General features: G+C 34.9%; 2 protein-coding genes across 3 annotated transcripts; both read right to left on the minus strand.

The window, feature by feature from the left end:
- Nucleotides 1–5,343: 5,343 nt before the first annotated feature.
- On the minus strand, nt 5,344–9,231 carry LOC136822687 (uncharacterized). Its single transcript, XM_067078977.1, has 7 exons — nt 8,959–9,231; nt 8,733–8,808; nt 8,496–8,613; nt 8,233–8,311; nt 7,924–8,020; nt 7,443–7,745; nt 5,344–5,510 (listed from the first exon to the last, which is right to left on the minus strand). Exons 1-7 carry the CDS (start codon nt 9,229–9,231, stop codon nt 5,344–5,346), a joined length of 1,113 nt encoding a protein of 370 aa, XP_066935078.1.
- Nucleotides 9,232–15,900: 6,669 nt separating this feature from the next.
- LOC136822692 (uncharacterized) lies at nt 15,901–22,513 on the minus strand. Of its 2 annotated transcripts, none has more exons than XR_010848923.1 (4): nt 22,364–22,513; nt 17,784–17,988; nt 17,300–17,515; nt 15,901–17,063 (listed from the first exon to the last, which is right to left on the minus strand). XR_010848923.1 is itself a non-coding variant. In XM_067078982.1 (4 exons), the coding sequence occupies exons 1-4, from the start codon at nt 22,455–22,457 to the stop codon at nt 16,980–16,982; spliced, it is 462 nt and encodes a 153-aa protein (XP_066935083.1). In that variant the 5' UTR covers nt 22,458–22,513; the 3' UTR covers nt 15,901–16,979. The 2 variants fall into 2 exon arrangements, 1 of the variants encoding a protein (XP_066935083.1); XM_067078982.1 differs by having other exon boundaries at nt 17,437–17,515.
- Nucleotides 22,514–22,986: the final 473 nt, after the last annotated feature.

A 22,986-nucleotide genomic window follows, 5' to 3' on the forward strand; every position in this document is an offset into this window, starting at 1 on the left:
AGCAGAGCCTAATAGCCAATGTGAGGAAAGAAAGTTTTGAATCCGCCATTATGGATTTCGAAATTCATGTAGAAAATAAATTTTTCTGAATTTTATTATTTGAACGGCAGGCAAGACCCTCCGAAAATTTCAAGTAAATCAAGTAAGCCAATCAAATGTTACAGCCACGCAAATCTTGAACCAAAAGTAATCATTTCAAAAAATCAAAATCGAAAGTGCTTCATATCTCCAGATAACGAAATTTTCAGACCGTGATTCTGACCTTTTTCTCAATCAGCATAAAATTTGTGATCGATTGGTATATAATATGTCTATGTTTAAAGTCAAAGAAAAATTTTTTTCAAGCAAGAGGGCTAAAAAGGGTTGAAAATCTAAAATCCGCCATTATGGAAATTTGAGCCTGATCCAAATAACGCCACACACGTTTTCTGACTCTTCAAGGACTATACTTTCATGATCAAAAGAAAAAATGACTATACGCCGATGCGCATACGGGACCTAACTCAGCCCCTAGAGTAACCCTGAAGACTCTTAAAAAAAATGGCTCTTAGAGATGCGGGCGGCACGGTAAACTCATATGTAAATTTCATCGGCCTAAACATTTTGGGAACAATGTAAATTGAATAAAGTCTTTGTTTTAATTTTGAAGAATTTCCTCTCATTTGAGTTATTCTATTTTATGATAGAGAAACCAACAAGCATAATAAATTTTGATGGCAGAGCTGCCCGTAAATCCAATAATTTTTTTCAAATGCGTGTAGTTATATGAAAGTATTTTCTCATTTATGTGAATTTGATAATAAGTTATAATAAAAAATAGGAACTTTATACACTATTGTTTAAAAATTGATTTTAGAACTAAAAAATAAAGGTGATAGATCTAATTAAAAAGGTTATAAGTCATAGTATGGAAATATTGTCAATTCAATAATAAGTTATAATAAGATAAAAAATAGGGAACAAAATTCTATGACACAAGGCAGCTCAATCAGAAAAAGAGGAACTGCTCCGTGCTCAATATATGAAATTATGAAATAAAATTGTAAAAATAGTAGTTAGGTTATTCTCTAAAATATTTTTTTCAATTTCTCTTGAAAATCGCCAATATGTGAAGTTAATTACTACCGTTAACTGCTCAAACTTAGGACGATTGGTCGAAATATGAGAATGGTTGATATCTGGTTTGTATTTTCACTTTCTGTTAAATCTCTTAGACAACAAATTTGTTTTTGTGTATTTTTTATTACGCCGCTCGTCAAGTCACTCAAATCACTTTGATGAAATGGTGGAAATTTTTTTGTCAGATAGTCCCAAGTTAGAGCAGTTGAAGGTATAATGTGATGCAAATTGCAAAGAATTTAAATTTTCACGATAATTAATCCTGCATCAGTTCACTGGTATGTGCAAACTGTGTTTAAGAAACTTGTTTGTTAAGAGTATGGTACTGTAATGCTTACATGAATATGTCAAGAACAAATACTTTAAAGTAGCTCTTTTATAGATTTAACACATTTTAATTGATTTAATATTTTACTATATTCCTCTTGGTCAGCTGTTGTTTTCGGTCTCACTGACAGAGATCCATTCTCTTCCAACGCTTTTCTCTCGATTGCCTTTAGTTGCGTCTTGCCATTCACTTCTAGCCCATTCAACTTAACAATGACTTGTGCTGTTATGAATTTGTAATCATCTTTGTAAAATGCTGGGTTCAGTTTGAATTTCCTTCTGGCTACTTCAAATTTGCTAATAACTTCATCATTAGGGAAGAGACTTTTAAGAAGCTCCACTGTTTTTGATCTCTCCGGTTTTGTTTTGGTAATTGACAGTAGTGCTGAAAAGTTAAAATTAAATGAAATATTTTTAGTGTGGATTACTTTCAAAAGGAAGTTGGCCTATTTGATAAACCAGAAAATAAAAAAGTAAATGTCTCTTACTTTCGACCTTTCGACTTGTTGATGTACATGAAGTCTCTGTTATCTGTACTGTGGACTCATTTGAACCTAAAAGTTGATTTGATTAATAACTTTATTTTTTTCATTGAGACAAACCAAGCATCCAATATTAGCAAACATGTCATATACAAATTGTTGATTTAAGTGAATGGACTTTACCTTTTTTAGCTAGTGGTTGTGGTGGAGTGATCAGTTGTAAACTTTTGAACAATGTAGCTGGTGTCCTTGCCGGCTTACCTTTAATTTGAAAGAAGTCAGTGTTGAGCAAGAAGAATTTTACCCTCCTAATTTTTTTTAATGACTAAGACTTACAAAGTGACTGACTGATTGTCACCCATTAACAAATTTGGCGTGGGCTGTTGAAAAGAATAGATAAATTAGGGACAAAATTGAAAAAATTTACTTGAATCTTTGCTTGATAATGGTGTTTTCAATATGAACAGTGGTGGGGAAGGATCTAAAATTTAGAAGAGATTGATGATGAGATTGAAGTGATTTTGGATTTATTCACTCTTCTTAAGATGATGGCTTTTTACAAGGATCTGTTTTGGTACTTCTTTTATATCCTTTTAATATAATCATGGACAACTTTATAGGATAGAGAACCTGAGAGAACTGATTTTTGCTTGTTTCCTGGGTTACTGTCTGGTGACAATATCCTTAAAAAATTATGTTTTGTGAAAGATGAATTTTTATTTGCTAGAACTCGACTAATTGTGGAGTAATTTGTTTTCTGATTATCCAAATTCAACTAAACTAGTAGGTAAACCATTTTCAACAAAATTTTAAAGATTAATTTTCTTTACCTTCTTTTTCAGGTGAAGTTTGGATTTTCCCATCTTCAACATCTACTGTTTCATTAAGAAAAGAAGAGCAAAATAAAGAAACATGATGAAAGGATGCAACAGACAAAAGGTTTAAAAATATTGTTTATATACTACTGGTTCAGACCCAGAGCTCGGACTGAGGTTGGATAAATTCATCTTGATCCTTTGGAGAACCTGAACATTTCGAATTACCAAAAATATTAGGCTCTTTATACTAGCGTGAACGAGGACAGGCCACTACATTCTATTTTGGAAATTGCTCATTACTTACCAACTTTTTCAGGTGATTTCAAAGTACGGTCATGGCTTTCTTCAACAATCATTCTGTCTTCAACTTCCATGCAATGTTCATCATTGATCTCTTCAACAGTCATACCTTAGGTAAGAGGAAAAAACTTCTGTATAATATTTTGGTAGAAAAAACAAATGAGCTTAAAGGGATTATCAGATGATTTTTTATATTTGACTAAGAGGATTCCTTTTATGGTCCAAAAATTTCGAGGACCATAAAGGTATCTCTAAGCCAAATATAAAAAAAATCATGTGATAATCTCTTAAAAGTCTTTAAAGTATTGTTTAAAAATGAGTACACAGACTTGTTGGAAATTGTTTAAATACTTACCAGAATTAGCATCACTTCCATAAAAATTGAACAATCCTCTTTTTACGTTTGAGGTTTGACGTGTTCGTAATTTTGGAACCACCTAGTAATAAAAAAATGGTACTGTACTAATTTCCTTGGCAATTTTTTGTCATTTTAATGTCATGCTGTGTGAAAGTTTGCAGATTTTAATTTCAGAAAGTTAAGATAAATTTGTTGCTCGTTAAAGCAATCAATATGGGGTCGTCCACATAGTACGTACGCACTAAAGGGGATGATGTAGTTATTCAAATAATATTACCTTGGGTTTCGCAAAAGGATTAGGAGTTTCTAAGGATGACAAAATTCGTTTTTGGCCTGATTCCGATATATGAACAAATGCTGGAATATCTTTGTCTTCGATACGTTTCCAAATTTCAGACAGGTAGCTAAAATAAATAAAAAATCCACGTTTTCAGGCTATTTCAGTTTTTTACAGAAATATAAACTGCCTATTAATATGAAATCACAAAGTAAACTAATACTTACTTGTACTCATTTTTAATTGATGAACTCCTAAAATGATGGATTGGTGGATAGTCTACTTCACTGGTGACATCAAACAACTCAATTCCTTCTCTGACTTCTTTCCAGCAATGATGACTCATGAAATCGCTCACAATCTCTAGAAAGGCCTGCCAGTCGGCAGGATGCTCTTGAAGTAAACTGAAGGGGACAACTGTGTTAACTCTTTCTTGTTTTAGCTTATCACCATGAAGACTGATGTTGTTTCGTTGTGTCGTCGATTTTGCGCCTCCGAGATGCTTCTTCCAATCTTCTCGTACTTGAGATCGAATCAAGCACGTTGAGATGACGTTCTGTGGATGATGGTTTGTGCATTTCTTGGCAACATCCTTCATAAAGGTAAACGCACGCTCCTCATTTTCTGTGTTGCTTGATGATAGTGCCATGATTCTATACTGAATTGGAGCATCTCTTACCAGTTCTAGCTCGTATTGACCAAACAGCTTTCTTGATGTCAGCTTTTTGGGTGGATGAAGTAGTTTTTTTACCAACATAGTGTGCAGAAAGGTTACAGTGTGCAAACGAAATACTTTTTGCATCGATCTATCTTTCTCATCGGCATAAGAAATTTCGTTTATTTCGGACAGTTGCCTTAACAAGAGGATATACTCGGGGTTGACGTCTCCACTCTGGAGGCAGCCAACCATGTCAACCAGGCTTTGCCGATAGTCCCTACCCCGTTTGACTTCTCTTCCATCAAATGATGCATCTAGTGCAGCCTCGAACGTCTGAAAGGAAAAAATGCCCATGTTTACTGTGATAATAAAATATTGTATAGCCATAACATTTCAACATTCATTTCGTTTAGCCTGAATTTGCTGATAGCATATGTGTATCCAAGCCTGACTATCGGCAGACAGTGGCTTACAAATAATAGGCATCTTGACTGACTCATTTTTTCAATATTATGTTTTACTTAAGCATTAAATTTAATAATTACTCCTTTTTGCTCTTTATTCAGGTGACTTGGAATCTCTGCGAACAGATTTTTCGTGTGTCCACCAGTTCCGTGCAGTGGTTCGTATCCCAACACTTCGTAATTCTCCAAACCTACGTCTGCCATACTAGTGAGGCCACTGCCGTACAACAAGAAAGGCAGATGATGAATTCCGGCGTACTGGTCTGCGAGTTTGCTTCGAAGGACTTCAGCTTTCTCATCGCCTTTGAGCTGGACGCGTCGATCCATCAAATCTTTTACGACGGCGTTGAGTTTGATATTTCCGAGAACGTTCAAGGATTTCTTCTCGATTGACGTACATCCGTGTCTAAGAGCATGAAAATACATGAAAATTTTAAATATATTCATATTTTTACTTTTAGTTGTGTCGTTTTTAACTCTTTCTTCCTAGTATTTCACCTGACCTACAACACGCTTCATTTCTTTTCAAGACAATTAAATTTACCCTGTAGACTTCAGAATGTCGATCTTATCTTGGAGCGTCAAGTGCTTTGCATTCAATTTATGCGCCACATCCATTGTCCTTGAAGATTTGATTTTGCTCGTCCATGAGAAATAGTGACCTCCTTTCTGATGACCAGCCTCTATTTGACATGCCGGTGCGTCACCTAGACCATTACATAAAGGATAATGTTATGAAAGTCTGTCGGAGAAGTGAATCGGCATCATTCTCTTGTCAAGAATTAAGTGAGAGCCTTACTATTTTGTTGCTTATAAAAAAAATTGCGTGTAAACCAAGCGGGCGGTGCGATAGGCAACTTTAAGCTTTCTCCAGCAAAAAAATTAGACTTTTTAAATTTCGTGCCGATGGATAGGATCTAGCATTTTAATTGTTTTCGGAGCGCGAGATAAAAAAAAGTAGGCGGAAAACGCTATTTCACATCTCTTAAACCGGTGAAATTGCATATTTTAGTCACGTGACTTTGGTAGGAAATCCTTCCAAACCTAGGATTCACTTTTCGATAAAAGCCGCAAATCTAGCCCTTCGGGTTTTACAGATCTGTGGATATGCCTCTAACAAATACTTAATCTTGAGACTACTTCTTCATTGCCGTCTAACTTTTACGCCTTTAAATTCTACTGTTTGGACTGATCCTAGACCACAGCGATAATATCTGATAAGTTAGCTTGCCTTTAAAAAATCTAATACTATCGGTGATGGTTACGCCGTTGACTTTGCATTCTTTATTATTCCACGCAAGAATATCTTCCAATCTGGTATCACTGTACATAAGTTGGTTTTCTACACTAGAAGGACATCGTGCAAATAGATACGGACATGGTTTCTCAATCTCCGCCTGAACTGATTTCGTCTCTCCTGTAAAAAATATTATTGTTAACTGATTACTTTCTCGAAAATTTTGAAAACTCAGATTTCAATAGACAAGTGTGGGTGGACAAACATTTCCACAAGGTAATCTGATAAAAAATTTCAAGGGGACGTTTTTCATTATTCCAAGGGGTTCTGATTTTAGTTCATCCTCACTTTAAAGCCAGTAAGGTACAAAACTAATTGTTTTCAAGTTTTTAATGGAACGGTCCAATTTAGAGGCAAAAAATTATGATCTCTGGGTCAAATTTATCGAAATTATATGGATGGTTTTGAAAATTCTTTTGTTAGGGCCTCATCCTCATACAAAATCGGGAAAATATTGCCACCTGCAAAATTAAGTCCCCAACCGCAAAATTTTATCCCATTAAAATTAAAAGTATATAATTTGAAACTGGGCGAAAAATTCGCAAAATACTTTAGGCGTAGAAACAGTACGGAGCTTTCTTAAATTACTGATAATTTTCCAATAAGATTTATCCTCAATTTCCTCAATACCCCTTCTTATATCCCTAATAATACTGAAAAAGGAGTCAGCACAATATGTCACCGAAAAACTAAAACCCCTCTAATTGTTGATGAGCATATTGCATTCCTCCAACTTGAAAACACTTCTCGTGAACTCTTTAAAATTCGTCAAAAATTAAATTTGATAGACTGGGAGCCGTTTATAGCATTTTCATTGAAAGCTAGCGGGAAATTGATATGGTCGATGGCAGCCAAAATAATCTTTGCCCATATTTAGGCTGTATATTGCCGGTATAGGCCGTGAAATCTCCAAAAACTGTGTGTCCGAAAGGTTTCGTTTAAAGTCGTTTTTTTATACTGCTGAGCAAGTTAGACAAAAAAAAGCATTTTGATAATGTCCGAGCATGGTAGAGTGTGAAAGTTTTTAATTAAAATAGACTCAAATACCAGGGTAAAAATCAGCTGAATCGTAATAGTCTAAGGATAACTTCAGGGTAAGTTCTGACGGTCCGTCTCATTTTTCCGATAGATATGCTTCCGAAAGATCCTAATGAAAGTAATACTTCTATGGGTGACCGCACTTGTTTTAGAAATAATACGAAACTCAAAACTCAAAATAAAGCAACAACAATTTGTTTTTCATGTAGTGGAATTTATTTACGGAGCAGACTGTAACAGCTCACGTCAATCACGCATTTTAATAAAATAAAGAATTAAAGATAATGAAGAACCATATAACTACCTGTCTTAAGATTATATTCATCATCTGTGTAATAAATGGCTCTGTCATACACTGTCGAAAACATGATTAGTAAATGGGACGCGTTTGAAATCGGCGAGCCATCGTGCCAACAAGCTTGAGTTCTTCGACGCTGGAACGATTTCAGCTGATCGATCGTGCCAAAGGGTTCCTCAATTCGATTGAATTCCCCAGATATCTCTTCTTCGGTTACAGTTTCGTAGAACGAGTCGGAATTTAAACGAAAGTACGGTCGCTGTAAATTGTTCATAGTTTCTCTAACCCAAGATATCGGGAACTTGCGCCCTGAAGCAAAAAAAAAAATAATTAAATACACCCCTGTCTCACAGCCCCGGTGGAACTTTTGAAATCCAAACGAGGATAGATTGACATTTTTAAAACAAGAAATTTTGGGCCAAGTTTTAGTTTAACTTTCTATTTGGTTATACCTGTAAATAATTGTTGTAAATTAATAATGGGATACCTGATACTTCGAAAGTCTTAATCTTTATCTCATCACCGTCCAAATATAAACATTGATACGTTTGTGGAACTATCAGCTCTCCGAGTGAGTATCGTCCCTACGAAAATCAAATTTTTCTTTTAAAACATGGCTTTTCATCTACAGGTAACAAGTTTTTCAAAAAGAACATTTTTTTGCCATGGTTATAACTTATCTATTCTTCAAAAATAGTGATATTTTTAAAAATAAAATCACTTCAACAAAAAATATCCAAAAAATAATTTTCAAAAAAGAACCAAAAATATTATTATGGTTATGAAAATAACTTACTTCAAGAATCATCTTTGCCAGGCGTTTATTGATTTCTTCAGTTGATTCCTCTATGGGCATTGGTGCATCCTTATAACACCTGGGAAATAACGATCAAAGCATAATTTAAAGCACAGAATGACAAGATGTTAAAAGTGGTGATTATATTTGACTTTTCCTTAGCTGAGGTTCATTTTTCCCATATTACCGTGAAAAATTTACATAAAAATAATTTATAGACCACGTCAAAAACAACTCGGTTAATAATTGGATATATAACTGACTTTAACTTTTTCTTGCGTGTTTTCGTTCCACCGCCACGAACTTCTAGATCAGATAAATCCACTTCATGCATATCGAGGTACTTTTCAACCACTTGACCAGCGTTTCCGGGACGAATACCTATACAAATTAAAAAAAATATCATTTATCGATACATTATTAAATATTGTTTTACCAAATTAAATTCTAACAATCGAATATACCAGTTACACAATTCCACCATATGTAAAATTTCTTACCACTGCTATTCTTTACACCATATCTTTTAGCCAGGTCTGTGAAATCAATTCTTCCTGGGCGTGGTAATTCATTAGCCTAAATAAAGGTAAAAAGAAGTTTGATCAAAAGCGACTAAAAGTAACTGTTGTAATAAAAAAGAAGGTGCTAAAGTGGACATCCCCCACTTCCCCATTTTAGTGATTTTTAGAAATAATATAATATGTCCTTGTGTACAATAGATTAAACCTCTTTCAACAGTCCTTCCCAATCATCACATCTGTAATTATCCAAATGACCAACATGATCTAATGGTCTTTTCAAACCCTTAGCAATCTTATCATTGTTCGCTTCAGTGCGTGCTTTAGCGACCCCATAACTTTCCAAACTTTTTGTCGTGCGAATGTTTGAGCGTGTCGTCAATGAGGTTGCACCTCCAAAAGCACTAAAAAAGATGGAATGTGGAATTAATTGTAGAAATTCTTGTTCAACAAGTTTTTTAAGATGTTCGGGGTAATCCATTCTTTAAGGTATGTGGAAACCTTTTTTTCAATTTTTTTGTCAAAGAAAATTTTTTCAGACATAGTGGGATTTTTATCATAAGGAAGAAAATATTCCTAGCTTTCAGATAATATTTACTTTTACTGTATAAACATTTTATTGTTCTAAAGATACGACCAATCGTTGAGAATCTATCAAGAAAGATGTCCACATACCCTAAGAAAAGTCATTTAAATTAGAGAAAACATATTAGGCCAAAGGCAATAATTCTCCACAAAACTTTTTTAAGAAGGATTCTTCACAAAATTTAACCAGCTGTAGGCTCCACTTTTCTTTAACTAAAGGAATCAAGATTAGATTGATTAAAATTTACTCGTTACCTTTAGTAACAACTCTCACCGGGTTTAAAAATAGATAGTTTTGACAAACCTCAACACTGATGTTTCTTTCCATTGGCTTTCAATATTTTTAACAATCTGTTTTGATAACTTGTTTTCTGTCTTTTTATCCTCCAAACCTTTAAGTCTCTCAAATTCACTTTCGAAAGTTTTACCAAATTTACCCTTGAATTCTACATTTAGTTTTTCCACAGTCTCATTTGTTGCCTGAAAAATCTTCATTTCTGGTGTAACTTTTTTCTGTAAGCCTGCCTTTGATGCTACTTTGGAAGAAACTTTATCATGTGGATTGTAAATACATAGCAAACTCAAAGTTGATTTATATTTCTTCTTGCAAATCCGACATTCAAATAGAGAGTGATTAACTTTTTCTTGATCATTGACTTTACTCCAACTATTCAATCCAAAAGTGTTTTTTATTGTCTGCTTTGTTTCTGCGTTTTGCCTATTCACATCCTGCATCAAGATTTTGGCAAACTTTTCATTCTGTCTGTACCATTCATACTTAATGTCAACGAAGCCATCACACGTAGAAAATATTTCAGAGAAAGTTTCAAAATTTTGTTTCAATGCTTGACTTTTTACCTTATTGGAATGATTCTTGCCTTTTAACTGGTTTGATAAACTTATTTCATAAATTGCTACCTTCATAAAACCACAACATCTAGGATCTCTGATTGTGGGCATAATTCATTAATTGTTCTAAATTTTACTCCTAAAATGTCAAAGTAAAGTAAAGGTTATTCCAAATTCATTCATACAATACAACAGATCTAGTTTTGCACTTTATTATTGTAGGTTTACTCAGTCAGCTTTGCAATAATTTGGATATATTTACAGGCCTAAAAAGGTCAAAAAATGTCATTTTTTCAAATTTTTGCCTGTAGTGCGAATCAGTACCCCAAGGAGAGTTTGGCCAATTTTAGACTTCTGAGGAACTTAAAAATTGCGCATGATGCCTCACAATAGGTTTTACACACAAAAAACACTACATCTTGAATTTTCTGACTTTGCCCTAAAAAATGACTGTTCACGCCCAACCCTAGTATAAGAAAGTTTTAACTGTAGTTATCAAGCAAAAAGTTCATACCAAAAAATTTAAAATTTCAAAAAAACAAAGGTCTTCAAAAAATGCATGCTGCTGAGGTAGGTTCTCAAAAATTGTGAAATATTTGTCAGAATTTAGGATCTGAAAGAGTCTGTTGTTTCAAACCTTTCAAAGCGGTCAATTCCCAAAAGGTGGCATTATACAAATAATGAGCCTGATTAATAGCTTTCTACTCCAGAGAAACATGCTGGGGACCACTGAATTTCAGATATAATACTATTATAATGGGCTTATATCATGGGATTTCCATTATAAGCCCATGCTATAATAATGAGTCTGATTAAAATAGCTTTCTACACCAAGGAAACATGCTAGGGACCACTGAATTTCAGAAATAATACTATAATGGGCTTATATCATGGGATTTCCATTATAAGCCCATGTTATAATAATGAGTCTGATTAAAATAGCTTTCTACACCAAGGAAACATGCTAGGGACCACTGAATTTCAGAAATAATACTATAATTGGCTTATATCATGGGATTTCCATTATAAGCCCATGCTATAATAATGAGTCTGATTAAAATAGCTTTCTACACCAAGGAAACATGCTAGGGACCACTGAATTTCAGAAATAATACTATAATGGGCTTATATCATGGGATTTCCATTATAAGCCCATGCTATAATAATGAGCCTGATTAATAGCTTTCTACACCAGAGAAAAATGATGGGGACCACTGAATTTCAGAAATAATACTATAATGGGCTTATATCATGGGATTTCCATTATAAGCCCATGCTATAATAATGAGTCTGATTAAAATAGCTTTCTACACCAAGGAAACATGCTAGGGACCACTGAATTTCAGAAATAATACTATAATGGGCTTATATCATGGGATTTCCATTATAATAATAATGCTATAATAATGAGCCTGATTAATAGCTTTCTACACCAGAGAAACATGCTGGGGACCACTGAATTTCAGAAATAATACTATAATGGGCTTATATCATGGGATTTCCATTATAAGCCCATGCTATAATAATGAGTCTGATTAATAGCTTTCTACACCAAGGAAACATGCTAGGGACCACTGAATTTCAGAAATAATACTATAATGGGCTTATATCATGGGATTTCCATTATAAACCCATGCTATAATAATGAGCCTGATTAATAGCTTTCTACAACAGAGAAACATGCTGGGGACCACTGAATTTCAGAAATAATACTATAATGGGCTTATATCATGGGATTTCCATTATAAGCCCATGCTATAATAATGAGCCTGATTAATAGCTTTCTACACCAGAGAAACATGCTGCTTGGGACCACTGAATTTCAGAAATAATACTATAATGGGCTTATATCATGGGATTTCCATTATAAGCCCATGCTATAATAATGAGCCTGATTAATAGCTTTCTACACCAGAGAAACATGCTGGGGACCACTGAATTTCAGAAATAATACTATAATGGGCTTATATCATGGGATTTCCATTATAAGCCCATGCTATAATAATGAGTCTGATTAATAGCTTTCTACACCAAGGAAACATGCTAGGGACCAATGAATTTCAGAAATGATTATACAGGCTTGTCAAGTACGTCAAAAAATAAAGTAGATTTGTGCTTTGTTTTATTATTCTCAAAAGCGTTTTCGTTTAGTTTTATAAATAAACGTACAAATAATGTTTCTATGATGTGATATAAGTAAAAATAACTAAAATCATTGCGTAAAACATCGTAAAGAAACAATTTTGTCGTCAAATACTTAATCTTATTTCAAGGGTCAATCAAAATGTCAATCTTTTTTTGCACCCGCTCACAGAGGCCTGGAAGGGAAAATTATCGTTCGATTAAAAACTCAAAGTTTGCTTGAATATAATTTTTAATCAATGTAATCAAACTATTGTAATTGAACTATGGGACCATTCAAAAAGTACGTACACTTGAAAATGGCAAATTTTTGACTCCCCCTCCCCCCATGTACGCTTTCGTACGCTTTATGTGTACCCCCCTTCAGTGTTCATACGCTTTTTAGTACACCCCCTAACATAAGTCGAAACTTGAAACTCTTGTAAAAGTAGAATATGTAGGTATCCAATTGTATTTATAACAAGTATTTATAAGTTTCAAAATTAAAAGAATCTATAAGATGAACAAAAATACCCCCCAAAGGAGAAATGAAAAATAACAATCGCAAAAACAAATTTTTGATGTGAAAATATTGCGTTATTCTCTGAAAAAAGACAGTTTAGGAAAAATTACCGAAAGCATCCACCGAAGGGGGGCTTCAAAATATCTGTTCTGAAGGCACGTTCCAGCTGGATATGGCGGTCTGTTCTTAGCGAACTAAAGAAAAAATTCCGCTGGAAAAAAGTGGTCTGTTCTGCTGAAGATTGGGACCAGCTGGAAAAATATAGTCTGTTCTACTGAAGATTGAGACCAGCTGGAAAAATACGATCTGTTCTTATGAAAAAATAGTTTGATATCCAAAAAATGTGTCTAAGAATTTCCTATCTGTTCTGAGGGAATTTCAAAAAAAGTCAAAAAGTCTTTGAGATCTGTTCTTTTCCTTCTGAATGTGGTTGCCTGGAGAGTGGCAGCTGAAAATTCTCCATCTGTTCTACAAAGCATCTGGAAATTGTCGATCTGTTCGCACAGATATTTAAAGTTAAACTGTTAGCTGGAAATCAAGCTTCTGTTCTTAAAAGTCCTTGAATGTCGAGCTGGAATTTAGCGATCTGTTCTTATAGGATTTTGTCAGCCCTGGTAGATAAGAACAGTTAACTCGCGTAAAATCAATCGCCTGGTAATTTCGTACCTGTTCCGAAAGTTTTTTTACCTCTTAGCTGGAAAAATATTAACTGTTCTAAAGTAAAAATTTCTCCCCTGGAAAACGAGGAGCTGTTCTTAATTTCGGGGAAATGCTTCCAGCTGGCAAATCAGAACAGATATTTGCAAATTTTAGGTCGGCGGCTGCTTCTGAATTACGAGCGTACATTCTCCTCAAGGACCCCCCTTCCCCCTTGTACGCTTTCGTACACTTTTGGGAGTACCCCCTCCCCCTTTCGAGCGTACATACTTTTTGAATGGTCCCTATTAAAGTCTCCTTTATATTTTGAAAAATTTGTGAATATTCGGACAATAAAGTTTGATTAAGTTTGAAAAAGTTGGATTAAAATACAGTTCGATTGGTTCGATTAATTACGCCTAGACCATTTCTAAGTCAGAAAATTGGAATTATGACGGATTTAAAAAAAATACTCCTATCTGCAACTTTTCAAAGATTTTTTGTGTTGAAAAGCACCACATACTGTTCCACAGCCACGATAAGGGGCTGCCCATATAGTACGTACGCAAAGATTTTCCAAAAATTTGATACCCCTCCCCCCTTGTACGCAGAGAACAATAGAAATTATATCATTTAAACAATAGATGTACGCTTTTGCTAAACTCCCTCTCCCCCCTTCACTGCATACGTACTATATGGATGGCCCCTAAGTAAAACAAATTGTTATTACAACTCACAGAGCATGATGATGATTCTTGCTGCCTGAATAAAACTTATCGCTTATGCTCACAGCACATTTTTATAATGATTTCTAAGCACCCACCAAGCCTATGTTCAAAGCATTTTTCAGATAATTTTTTATGCCAACCAACAGACTGGAAATGACATGATCGTACACACAACTTTTATTACATCTAGCTATATCTAGGCCTAGCTAGGTCTTATGCCCTTGCTTGAAAGTCCTTTGGCTGAACGACTATAAACTCTTTAACTTCAACTTCCTAGGTAAATATATAGTGATAATGAACATTCATTTTTAATGCTACTTAAAATAATATATAGATAGATATCATTAATACCCAATAATTGTTTAGGAGAGAACACGATGACACACAGTCTTTTGAATACCAACTATAATAATTACTCCAACAAAAATGATAATCTCATCTTATTGATTAGCCTTTTACAACACAGCAGTTACCTAGAGACAAGATAATTTATCTTGTTTGTACTAGCTGAGGGAAATTAATGTATGTGGACGTGATTTGTTATTCAATAGACAACCGCCGCGTTCTCCTAAAAATGAAAAACGGCTATTATATAGATAATTCATTCAGCAAGAGTAAACTCCCTTACCTAAGAAGTTGAAGTTGAAGAGTAGTAACACTGAAACTTCTGAGTTTGATGAATCAACTCAGGAAAATATATTTTACCTTGATGAGAACTTCACTATCTCACAGTAGTCTGACAGTCTATCATTTTAAGCTTTGTTGCTCTCTAATCAGTAAACTAATATCTGAGCAATGTAATATTTATGAAGATCTATGGACTCTATAATAACGTACTCACCTTATCAGGTCATTAGCAGTCGAGAGAGAAGCCAACTATATTAAAAAATATGTGTAAACCAACATTTCACCACCACAAGACCACAGCCATTTTTCATAAAAAACCATTTTTCGCGCCTCCCGCTTAAAATTTTTTCCATTTCGAAAATCAAAATTCCGGTCTGTAAATTCCGAGACGGGGGCGGGAAAAGCAGAAAAACCAGTAGGAGGAGATTTTAACGATTTCTTGGATCGGGTGACTGTGCTCAGGCGAAGACTGTATGTACTTCCCACCAGAAACCGCTATATAAGTTTGGTTTTTCTGAAAGCCAGATGAATTTCATACAATATACTGCCTCGTCAGATGGCACAGTGATATTTAAAGTTGGGAGAAATTGTCATCGAATAAGCACGATACCAAATTTTTGATACATTTTGTGCAAAAAATATCCTTTTAATCTAATTTGAACCATCTGACGAGGCTGATTCTAATGCAGATATGTATATTTGAGACAGACATGCCAAAAGATTGATATGCTTTAGGCAAAAAAGTTCATGAGAATCGCCAAAAACTGTCAAAAAGCATACCCCTTAAAAACGCGCTTTTCTGCCTATTGCAGTATATTTGAATATATAGGAATAGTTAAATCAAAAACAAAAAAGGTTTATTTTCAATATAAAACATATTTGACACCTCTATTATCTCTAGATTTTAAGAAGTAGCTTCTTAAAAATATAAGAGGCGAAAAACGGCAAATTCCGCAGATCTGAGAAACGCCCCCTTACGGGCGTTGAGTGACGAAACCAAAAATATTTCCGCGCATCACATTATCTTGAAGCATGCATGAAGGTTCACCTTTTCAGAAATTTCATTCTTCAACCACAAAAAGATAAGTAATTGCCTGATTATTACCACTTTTCAGGACTTCAATTCCATTCTTTTTAAAACACTGCATTGAACGCTTGCAAAGAAGTGAGGTCGTTTGCCGTAAGAATGGCTACCCTTCAAATCATTTCAATATTTTGCCGGCAACGACATGCGACTGAAAGTTATTTTTGTAGGAGAATCTTTTACGCTCAAAACGGTCGGTCTCGTATTTTCGAGAAATTTCCTTGAACCACCTCAAATTTGCCATCTCACTGGATGCATTTTCTGAACCAGGTTCAAAATCAAAGATTTTCCTAGCACAGAACACAGCTAGATATTAATCCCGCAAAAAAAGTCATAACAAAGATTTTTTACAGCGCGGGAAAGCTAGCTACGCCGTACACACATAACATAAAGATTTTTTAGCGCGGAAAAAGCTAAGTTTGTCGCGCACACCACGGAAACGCACGCCACATGCATACAACCCCTGGTAAAATAATATCGAGATATGACCAAAAAGAAAAATCAGTTCCGATCAGAAAACTAGATTTCACTTGAAGAAAGGGTCTTTGTTTTTTTTATGTACTAAAAGGGTTGGGGTGGTTCAGCTGAACCATTTGAACCCCCTCAGATCCGCCGCTGTCTTGGGTCAAAAATTCCTGCCCTCCAAAGTGGAACTTTCGGTATTAGACAGATATAAAACTTCTGAATACATATTTGAAATCTGCGAAGTTTTAGAAAAACGTAAATTAAAGATTTTTATTCATGTAGATACATTGTATAGCAATGTGCCCTCCCGGTTATTACCATAATGGCTTTATGGCAATTCCTGAACTTGGGCACATGATTTACGGTTCATGTAGATAAAATGTTTATTTTTTTCTTCTTAATTTTTCATCTTCATTTTCAAAGTTTTTAAAAGATTTTAAAGCCTCAAAATATTCCGCTCAGAATTATCTTTCCAAGGAGGTATTATTTTTCAATATATCTTGTCTCTTTCGAGAGCAATGAATGAAAATGTGCGAACTGCCAATTTTTTTTGAACAGACTTTAGTAATACATAACTCGATCCAACTCAATGGAGTACCTGAGCATTTTCATCATCGTTTACGTCTCATTGCCTTTATCTTTGCTGTGCTGAGAATGGATGAATTTGGTGGACTTGAATTTGTACCAGGGGTGCTCTTGAAAAAGGAATACAGAAAATTAGTGAAAACTTTGAAAAAAATTATTTTTCTAATAATATTTGGTCAGAGACAAAAATAAAGTTTCAATTTATAGGTTTTAAGTGAAAAATATAACTCAGGCCTGCTCAGGTCTAGCTGTTTACAATGCGCCTTGCGTGACCCAAGTAAAAGCTTCTTCAATTTCTTTGTGAACTGTATCATTAAAAACAATAAGTTAAAAGTAATGAAAATACCTCTTCGTTTTTTTTGGTTCGCAGTTTTCGTCTTTTCGATATCATGTGTGACAAAAGTTAGCTTTTTATCTCAGAAACTTTTAAAGGGCCAACATTAGGATTCAGTTTGAGCTCTTCAGCTAACTTGTTCAACTCACCCCGTCTTCAGGTGTGGTGAATGTTGGTAGAGGTCCTTTTGGCCAGTACCGTTTTGATTCGCTACATATGACGGAACGTCTGAAAATTTAAAGTAATTCGCAAATCAAATAAACACAAAAGTATTGTTCTCCTTATTACCAGGTCAAACTTGAATACTCTGCAAAAAGTCTAAATTCACATTAAACTGTAGTAAACCCATTAACATATTTTTATATGGTAGAACGTTTAGGTTTTTGATAGCTGTTTTTATGTATTTGTAAATTCTTTAAATAACAACAAAAAATTATTCCTTTAGCATAGGTAAGGCACTTTTATAAATGTACCTACATAAGGAAAATTGACTCACTGGTTTTTATTAAAAAAATCTTCCATTGTTTGCAAATCTGGTGTAGATGGGTTTGATTCATTGGTGGACTGAGGTTGATGACTTTTAAATGCTTTTCTGAATGCCAAAATTTCCTTTAGGCTTATGCCAGCCATCTCAAGCATTCGGAATTGATGTTCCTTACAAGTGATGATCTCCTTGAGATTATCACCATCAATACCATTAACTGAAAAAGAAAGCAGCTTATAAATAAGTATTGGTCTGGTTATGTGGCCCACTTTTTGATTTGTCAATTTTCCAACTTTGAGGCTTTGGAGAAATCTCTAGGGGTATGTAGTCATATCAAATCTTGTTGTTTCTGATCAATCTTGATAAGGGCAAGCTTTTAAACAGTCATTTTTTCTGATATAAAAGATATATACCCAAATCTTTCAAGAGGAGGTTTTCTTTGAAAATGTGAACGGAAAATAAGGCTTTTAAAAAGATGATCAACTTTACTGTTTGATAATTTATCAAAAACATTTTCCAGCTTGCATTTTTGTTATCCTTACTGCCAGAGGATATGAAAAATGAAATTAAAAATGTTGCGTCAGCATCAGGCACTTTTTGAGGACCTATAACTCAACTTTGGCAAATGCAATTTCTAAGAACTTCACATTTTTGTGAACCCTACTAAATAGCCTTCTTTGGATTGTTATAGATTTTTTTTTGTTACAGCCCTAATCTTGAGAAAAATGTTACGGACGAGACACTTTGTTGCGGACAGGACAAAAAGTTTTTCACTCATAGCCGGTACATGTAAAGTCAAGAAAAATGATACTGCTGCAAAAAGCATGTGGTTCCCTATAGTTCATTGGCTTGATACAGTTAGAACATTAAATTTGTCTCAAAAAAAGAGAAATTAAGACTTTTGTGCCGTTGCGGACGGGACAAATTTTTGGACCGTATTAGTTTTTACCAATTAAAAAATTCAAAATAGATCATTTAAAGGCAATAAATGTCTTTAACTCAAGAAACCATTTAATATGTCACAACAAAACAAAAATGGGGGTCCTCTAGTTCCCAGATGGGACATTGTACTATTTTTCTGCAAGTCACCCAGGCGAAAAAGATGTAAAAGTCAATAACTGGGTTAATATGGTAAAATGAAAAGGAGATTGAAATGATTCTTATCAATGAGATAAGTTCAGAGTGCGTTGCTTGAGCTAGCCTGGATATCCAGCCCGTAAACTTCTTTTTGATTTTGATATTTCTTATGTTTACGGTCTGGTTTACCTAGATTGTCTGCATTCTCATCTAATGTTAATGTATATATTCTTTAAAGTCGAAAAATGTGTACAAATCTGTACTAGCTTTAAAGCTAATAGAGTTCGACTGCCTATTTTACAAAATAAATCATTCATCATCATCTGTTAATGCCCAATCACTGACAATTTCTTCTGTAGAGCATTTTGGTTTGTAATTTGAAAATATTTTTGTTTGGTTTTGTAATTTTTTAACGAAGCGTAGCTTTGTTCTTGGGCTTCCTCTTACGCACCAGTTGAATCCTTTATTGTTATTGTTTTTGTTGAGTTTCTTTGCTTCTTCGTGCATCTCCTTGATCTTTTTCCGTTCGTTGATTGTGAAATCTTCCGTTATACTTACCTGAAAGAAACAAGTTTCTTTTAGCATGTGTAAATTCTTCATGATAAGATCTTTGTCATGTTGACTTTGCAGGGTGACTTTCAGAGGACGGCCATTCTTAGTTTTTTGTCTCCTAATCTGTGGTGAGTAACATTGATTTCTGGAACATTGATGTCATCTAGGAGTTCTCGGAACCGAAATATGTCATAATTTTTCCCATTTTCTTCTTTTTCCTTATCTGGGCCTGAATATTCGAGAAACCCGTGAACGATCATATTCAGTTTTCTAGATTCTATGTCTCTCCTTTCACTTTCTTCCTTCCGTTTTTGTTCTTCGGCAGATTTTATATCTTCTTTTTGCTTCTTGGTAATCTCGGTGTATGTTTTCTTTGATGTTTCCGTCATTATTTCTGCTGTGTGCTTTATTTCCTCCTTTATCATGCTTCTTGTCTTTTCCTCCATCTCTTGTAGTTTTCCTGCCAAAAAGGTTTTGAGGTCATTTTTGATGGAATCACGGGTTTTTGTGTTGGTGTTGACCTCATTGTTCAGTTTTTGTATGACGTCGTCTTTCTTTTTAAGTTCATTTTGCATCATATGTTGAGTGTTTTTTCCCACTTTATTTCTTAGGTTTTTCGTTATTCGTACGCAGTTTGAACATAAGTAATGATCGTTGTAAAATGTCACGAATATTTGTAGTTGATACAGGGGTAACTGTGTGCACTCATAATGAACTGACCTTTTACATTTTTTGCATGTTAAGCGATCCAGGTCTTCGTTTTCAGTACATCTTGACGGCGTGCAAGCTTGAGGTGGTGAGGCTGCTTCGAAAGGCTGATCTTTATCCATTTTGATGTTATTTTCATGAACTTTTGATGTTTTTATTTGTTTTCAGCCATTTTTTCGAAGAGCGTTGCAAAAGCGTCTGATCTAGTTGACGTCAAATAAAAACTGTGAAAACTTCTGAGGATGATTATGCGGATATTCTGATTGGTTGGTCCAAGCGAATCAGAGATCTTAATGGTGGCGCGCGTATAAGAAATTATGCGAGTACGCCTAAATATTTAGGTGGACCGCGCGGGCGATCAGCAAGGCACATACGCTGCTTTGCAAATCTCCCTGACTTTTCTTCTTCGAAGCAAATAACAATAGAATATCTAATTATCTCACTTGGGTGTTTGACTACGCATCCAAATAACAATAATGGTAGGGAAGAAGTGGGAAGATCAAAAATGGGAATTTTTAGATGTCCTGGTTGTTTTCTTTTCAATTACTTGCTTAGATATTCTTGTTTTAATCTTCTTAATGACTTGGTTGCATCGTGTAAAAAACCAAAGGTATATCTTTATTTTGCTTCAATTCTTCTTTTTTGTTTGGCAATTTTGTATTGCTGTTTTGGGTTGGATTTTGAAAAAAAGATTTCTCCAAAATTCACTTTGCACTTTTTGTCTAAACAGACTTTCCACCACACTGTCTATATTTTATGGTAAAGGCTGCCATTCTAAATTGATTTATCACTGCTGGGGTACCATCTTGAAATTATGCATGTCATTATGTGCATATATTTATTTGCAGCCATGGGATTCATGCAGGAAAATCTCTCAACAGGGGTTCACCTGATTTCTAGGTGAACCAAGCTCTATAATTTTAGAACTTTGTCTGGCTGAGGTAAAACTTATTTTTTCTAAAATTTTGAGCTCGGATATCCAGGCTATGCTTGAACCTTCCATTTAGAATAAAAGAATATCACAACCTGTCAAGACTTTGAGCCAGCGCCAGAGTACTAAACTATTGGCAAATCTGCTCTATAAAAGAGTAAAAACCCCCCTCCAATTTTGACCATTTTCCTACCCTTAGACCATATCTCCACACCCAGGATGTACAGACATTTATTGGGGGAGCTCAAGGTACCTCAGGTATCATCAGGTATAACCAATGCTAATTAAGAAGCAAATTTAAATAAATTCCCACAAATATTAATCCCCAAGGTATATCATTCAATCCAAACTAGGCATACAATTCTATCAAGATGTGTAGACAGTAATCCTCTTTTACCATCCATCATTTCCAATCTATACACAATCACACAGTTTCTAGAGGGGTCAAGACCCCCCCCTTAAGTGCTAACCCCCTTACCCTTAAGTGCTAACCCCCTTAGGAAATTCATTTAAAATTTCACAGCCCCCCTTAGAAAATCAGTATAAATAAAATGATTGAAATTTCGCATAATTCAAGGAAGACCCCCCTTAGGTAAGAAGACCCCCCCCCCTTAACTGGCAACCCCCTAGGAAAGTCATACTTTTAACACCCCTTTGCTTTTGGTTCCTCAAAACCCAAGACCCCCACTAAATGTAGGGGGGGTAGAAGCTATGAATCAACGGTAAAAAATCACCCTTGATCCCTAAACAATGTTTTCCTTAATGCCCATGCAAACACATATGTGTCGGTCAGGAAATTCCATCAATTGCAGTATGTCAACAAACATTGACTGTCAAAAATAGCACAAGAGAAAAGCTTGTCTTTATTCAAAGAATCTGATCTATGGAAAGAATATACCCTCATAACTCAACAGTGAAAAGTCGGGACTTACGTCCATCCTAGTTTCAGTCAGACATGCGGCCGAACTTTTTAAATCACCACTTGAGCTTGAGAAGCTGTGCTATAGCTACGCCCATGTAACAAGTATATTCCTATCTCTAAATTTTCCCTTTAGCTGAGTTTCGCAAGCACAAGTGATTAATATTCCAAATGCGGCGCTCATGAGATCATAAACATCAAGACATGAGGGGATCAAGTCTCCATCAGCCTGATGCATAAACACAAAACAGGAAGGGATCCAATCTTCCTTCTTGCTAAAAATATCTCACTTCGCTTTTAGACGCAAATTGTGTGTCATGTGTGTCAAAGAAAATCTTTATTAAAAGAATCAAGATAAGCTAAGGAACTAATAGATAAATGAAATATAAATTTAGCTTGATATACCATTGAACTTTTGAGCCATAGCTGGATTAAACTTCATCGTTAGCCAGTTGGTAACTTCTTCGACACTTTTACCATCAAATCCTTCTATGTCCATGTTAAAAGCTGCTTGATCTGTTGATTACTTGATTTTGAATCAAAGTGCCAAAAATAGTGTCAATCGCAGTGGGCTAACATACCCCGTTTCTAAATTTTAGTAATAACCACATATATCTGTAAAGCCCGAAGGGCTAGATAAGCAACTTTAAGCTTTCTCCAGCAAAAAAAAGTGAAGCAAAAATTTGACTTTTCAAATTTCGTGCCGATGGATAGGATCTAGCATTTTAATTGTTTTCGGAGCGCGAGATAAAAAAAAGTAGGCGGCAAACGCTATTTCACATCTCTCAAACCGGTGAAATTGCATATTTTAGTCACTTGACTTTTGTAGGAAATCCTTCCAAACCTAGGCTTCACTTTTCGATAAAAGCCACAAATCTAGCCCTTCGGGCTTTACAGATCTGTGGTAATAACGAGATGTTTACTTTTGTGAGTATGTCCACACCTCAAAAAGGCTAACTAACCAGCCGAAAATCGTAAACAAAATATGGTAGACAAAGTGGTTACAAGTTCTCAGGTGTCAAGAACTA

Source organism: Clytia hemisphaerica, unplaced genomic scaffold (genome assembly GCF_902728285.1).
Source record: "Clytia hemisphaerica strain Z4C2 unplaced genomic scaffold, Clytia hemisphaerica genome assembly, whole genome shotgun sequence".
Taxonomy (NCBI): domain Eukaryota; kingdom Metazoa; phylum Cnidaria; class Hydrozoa; order Leptothecata; family Clytiidae; genus Clytia; species Clytia hemisphaerica.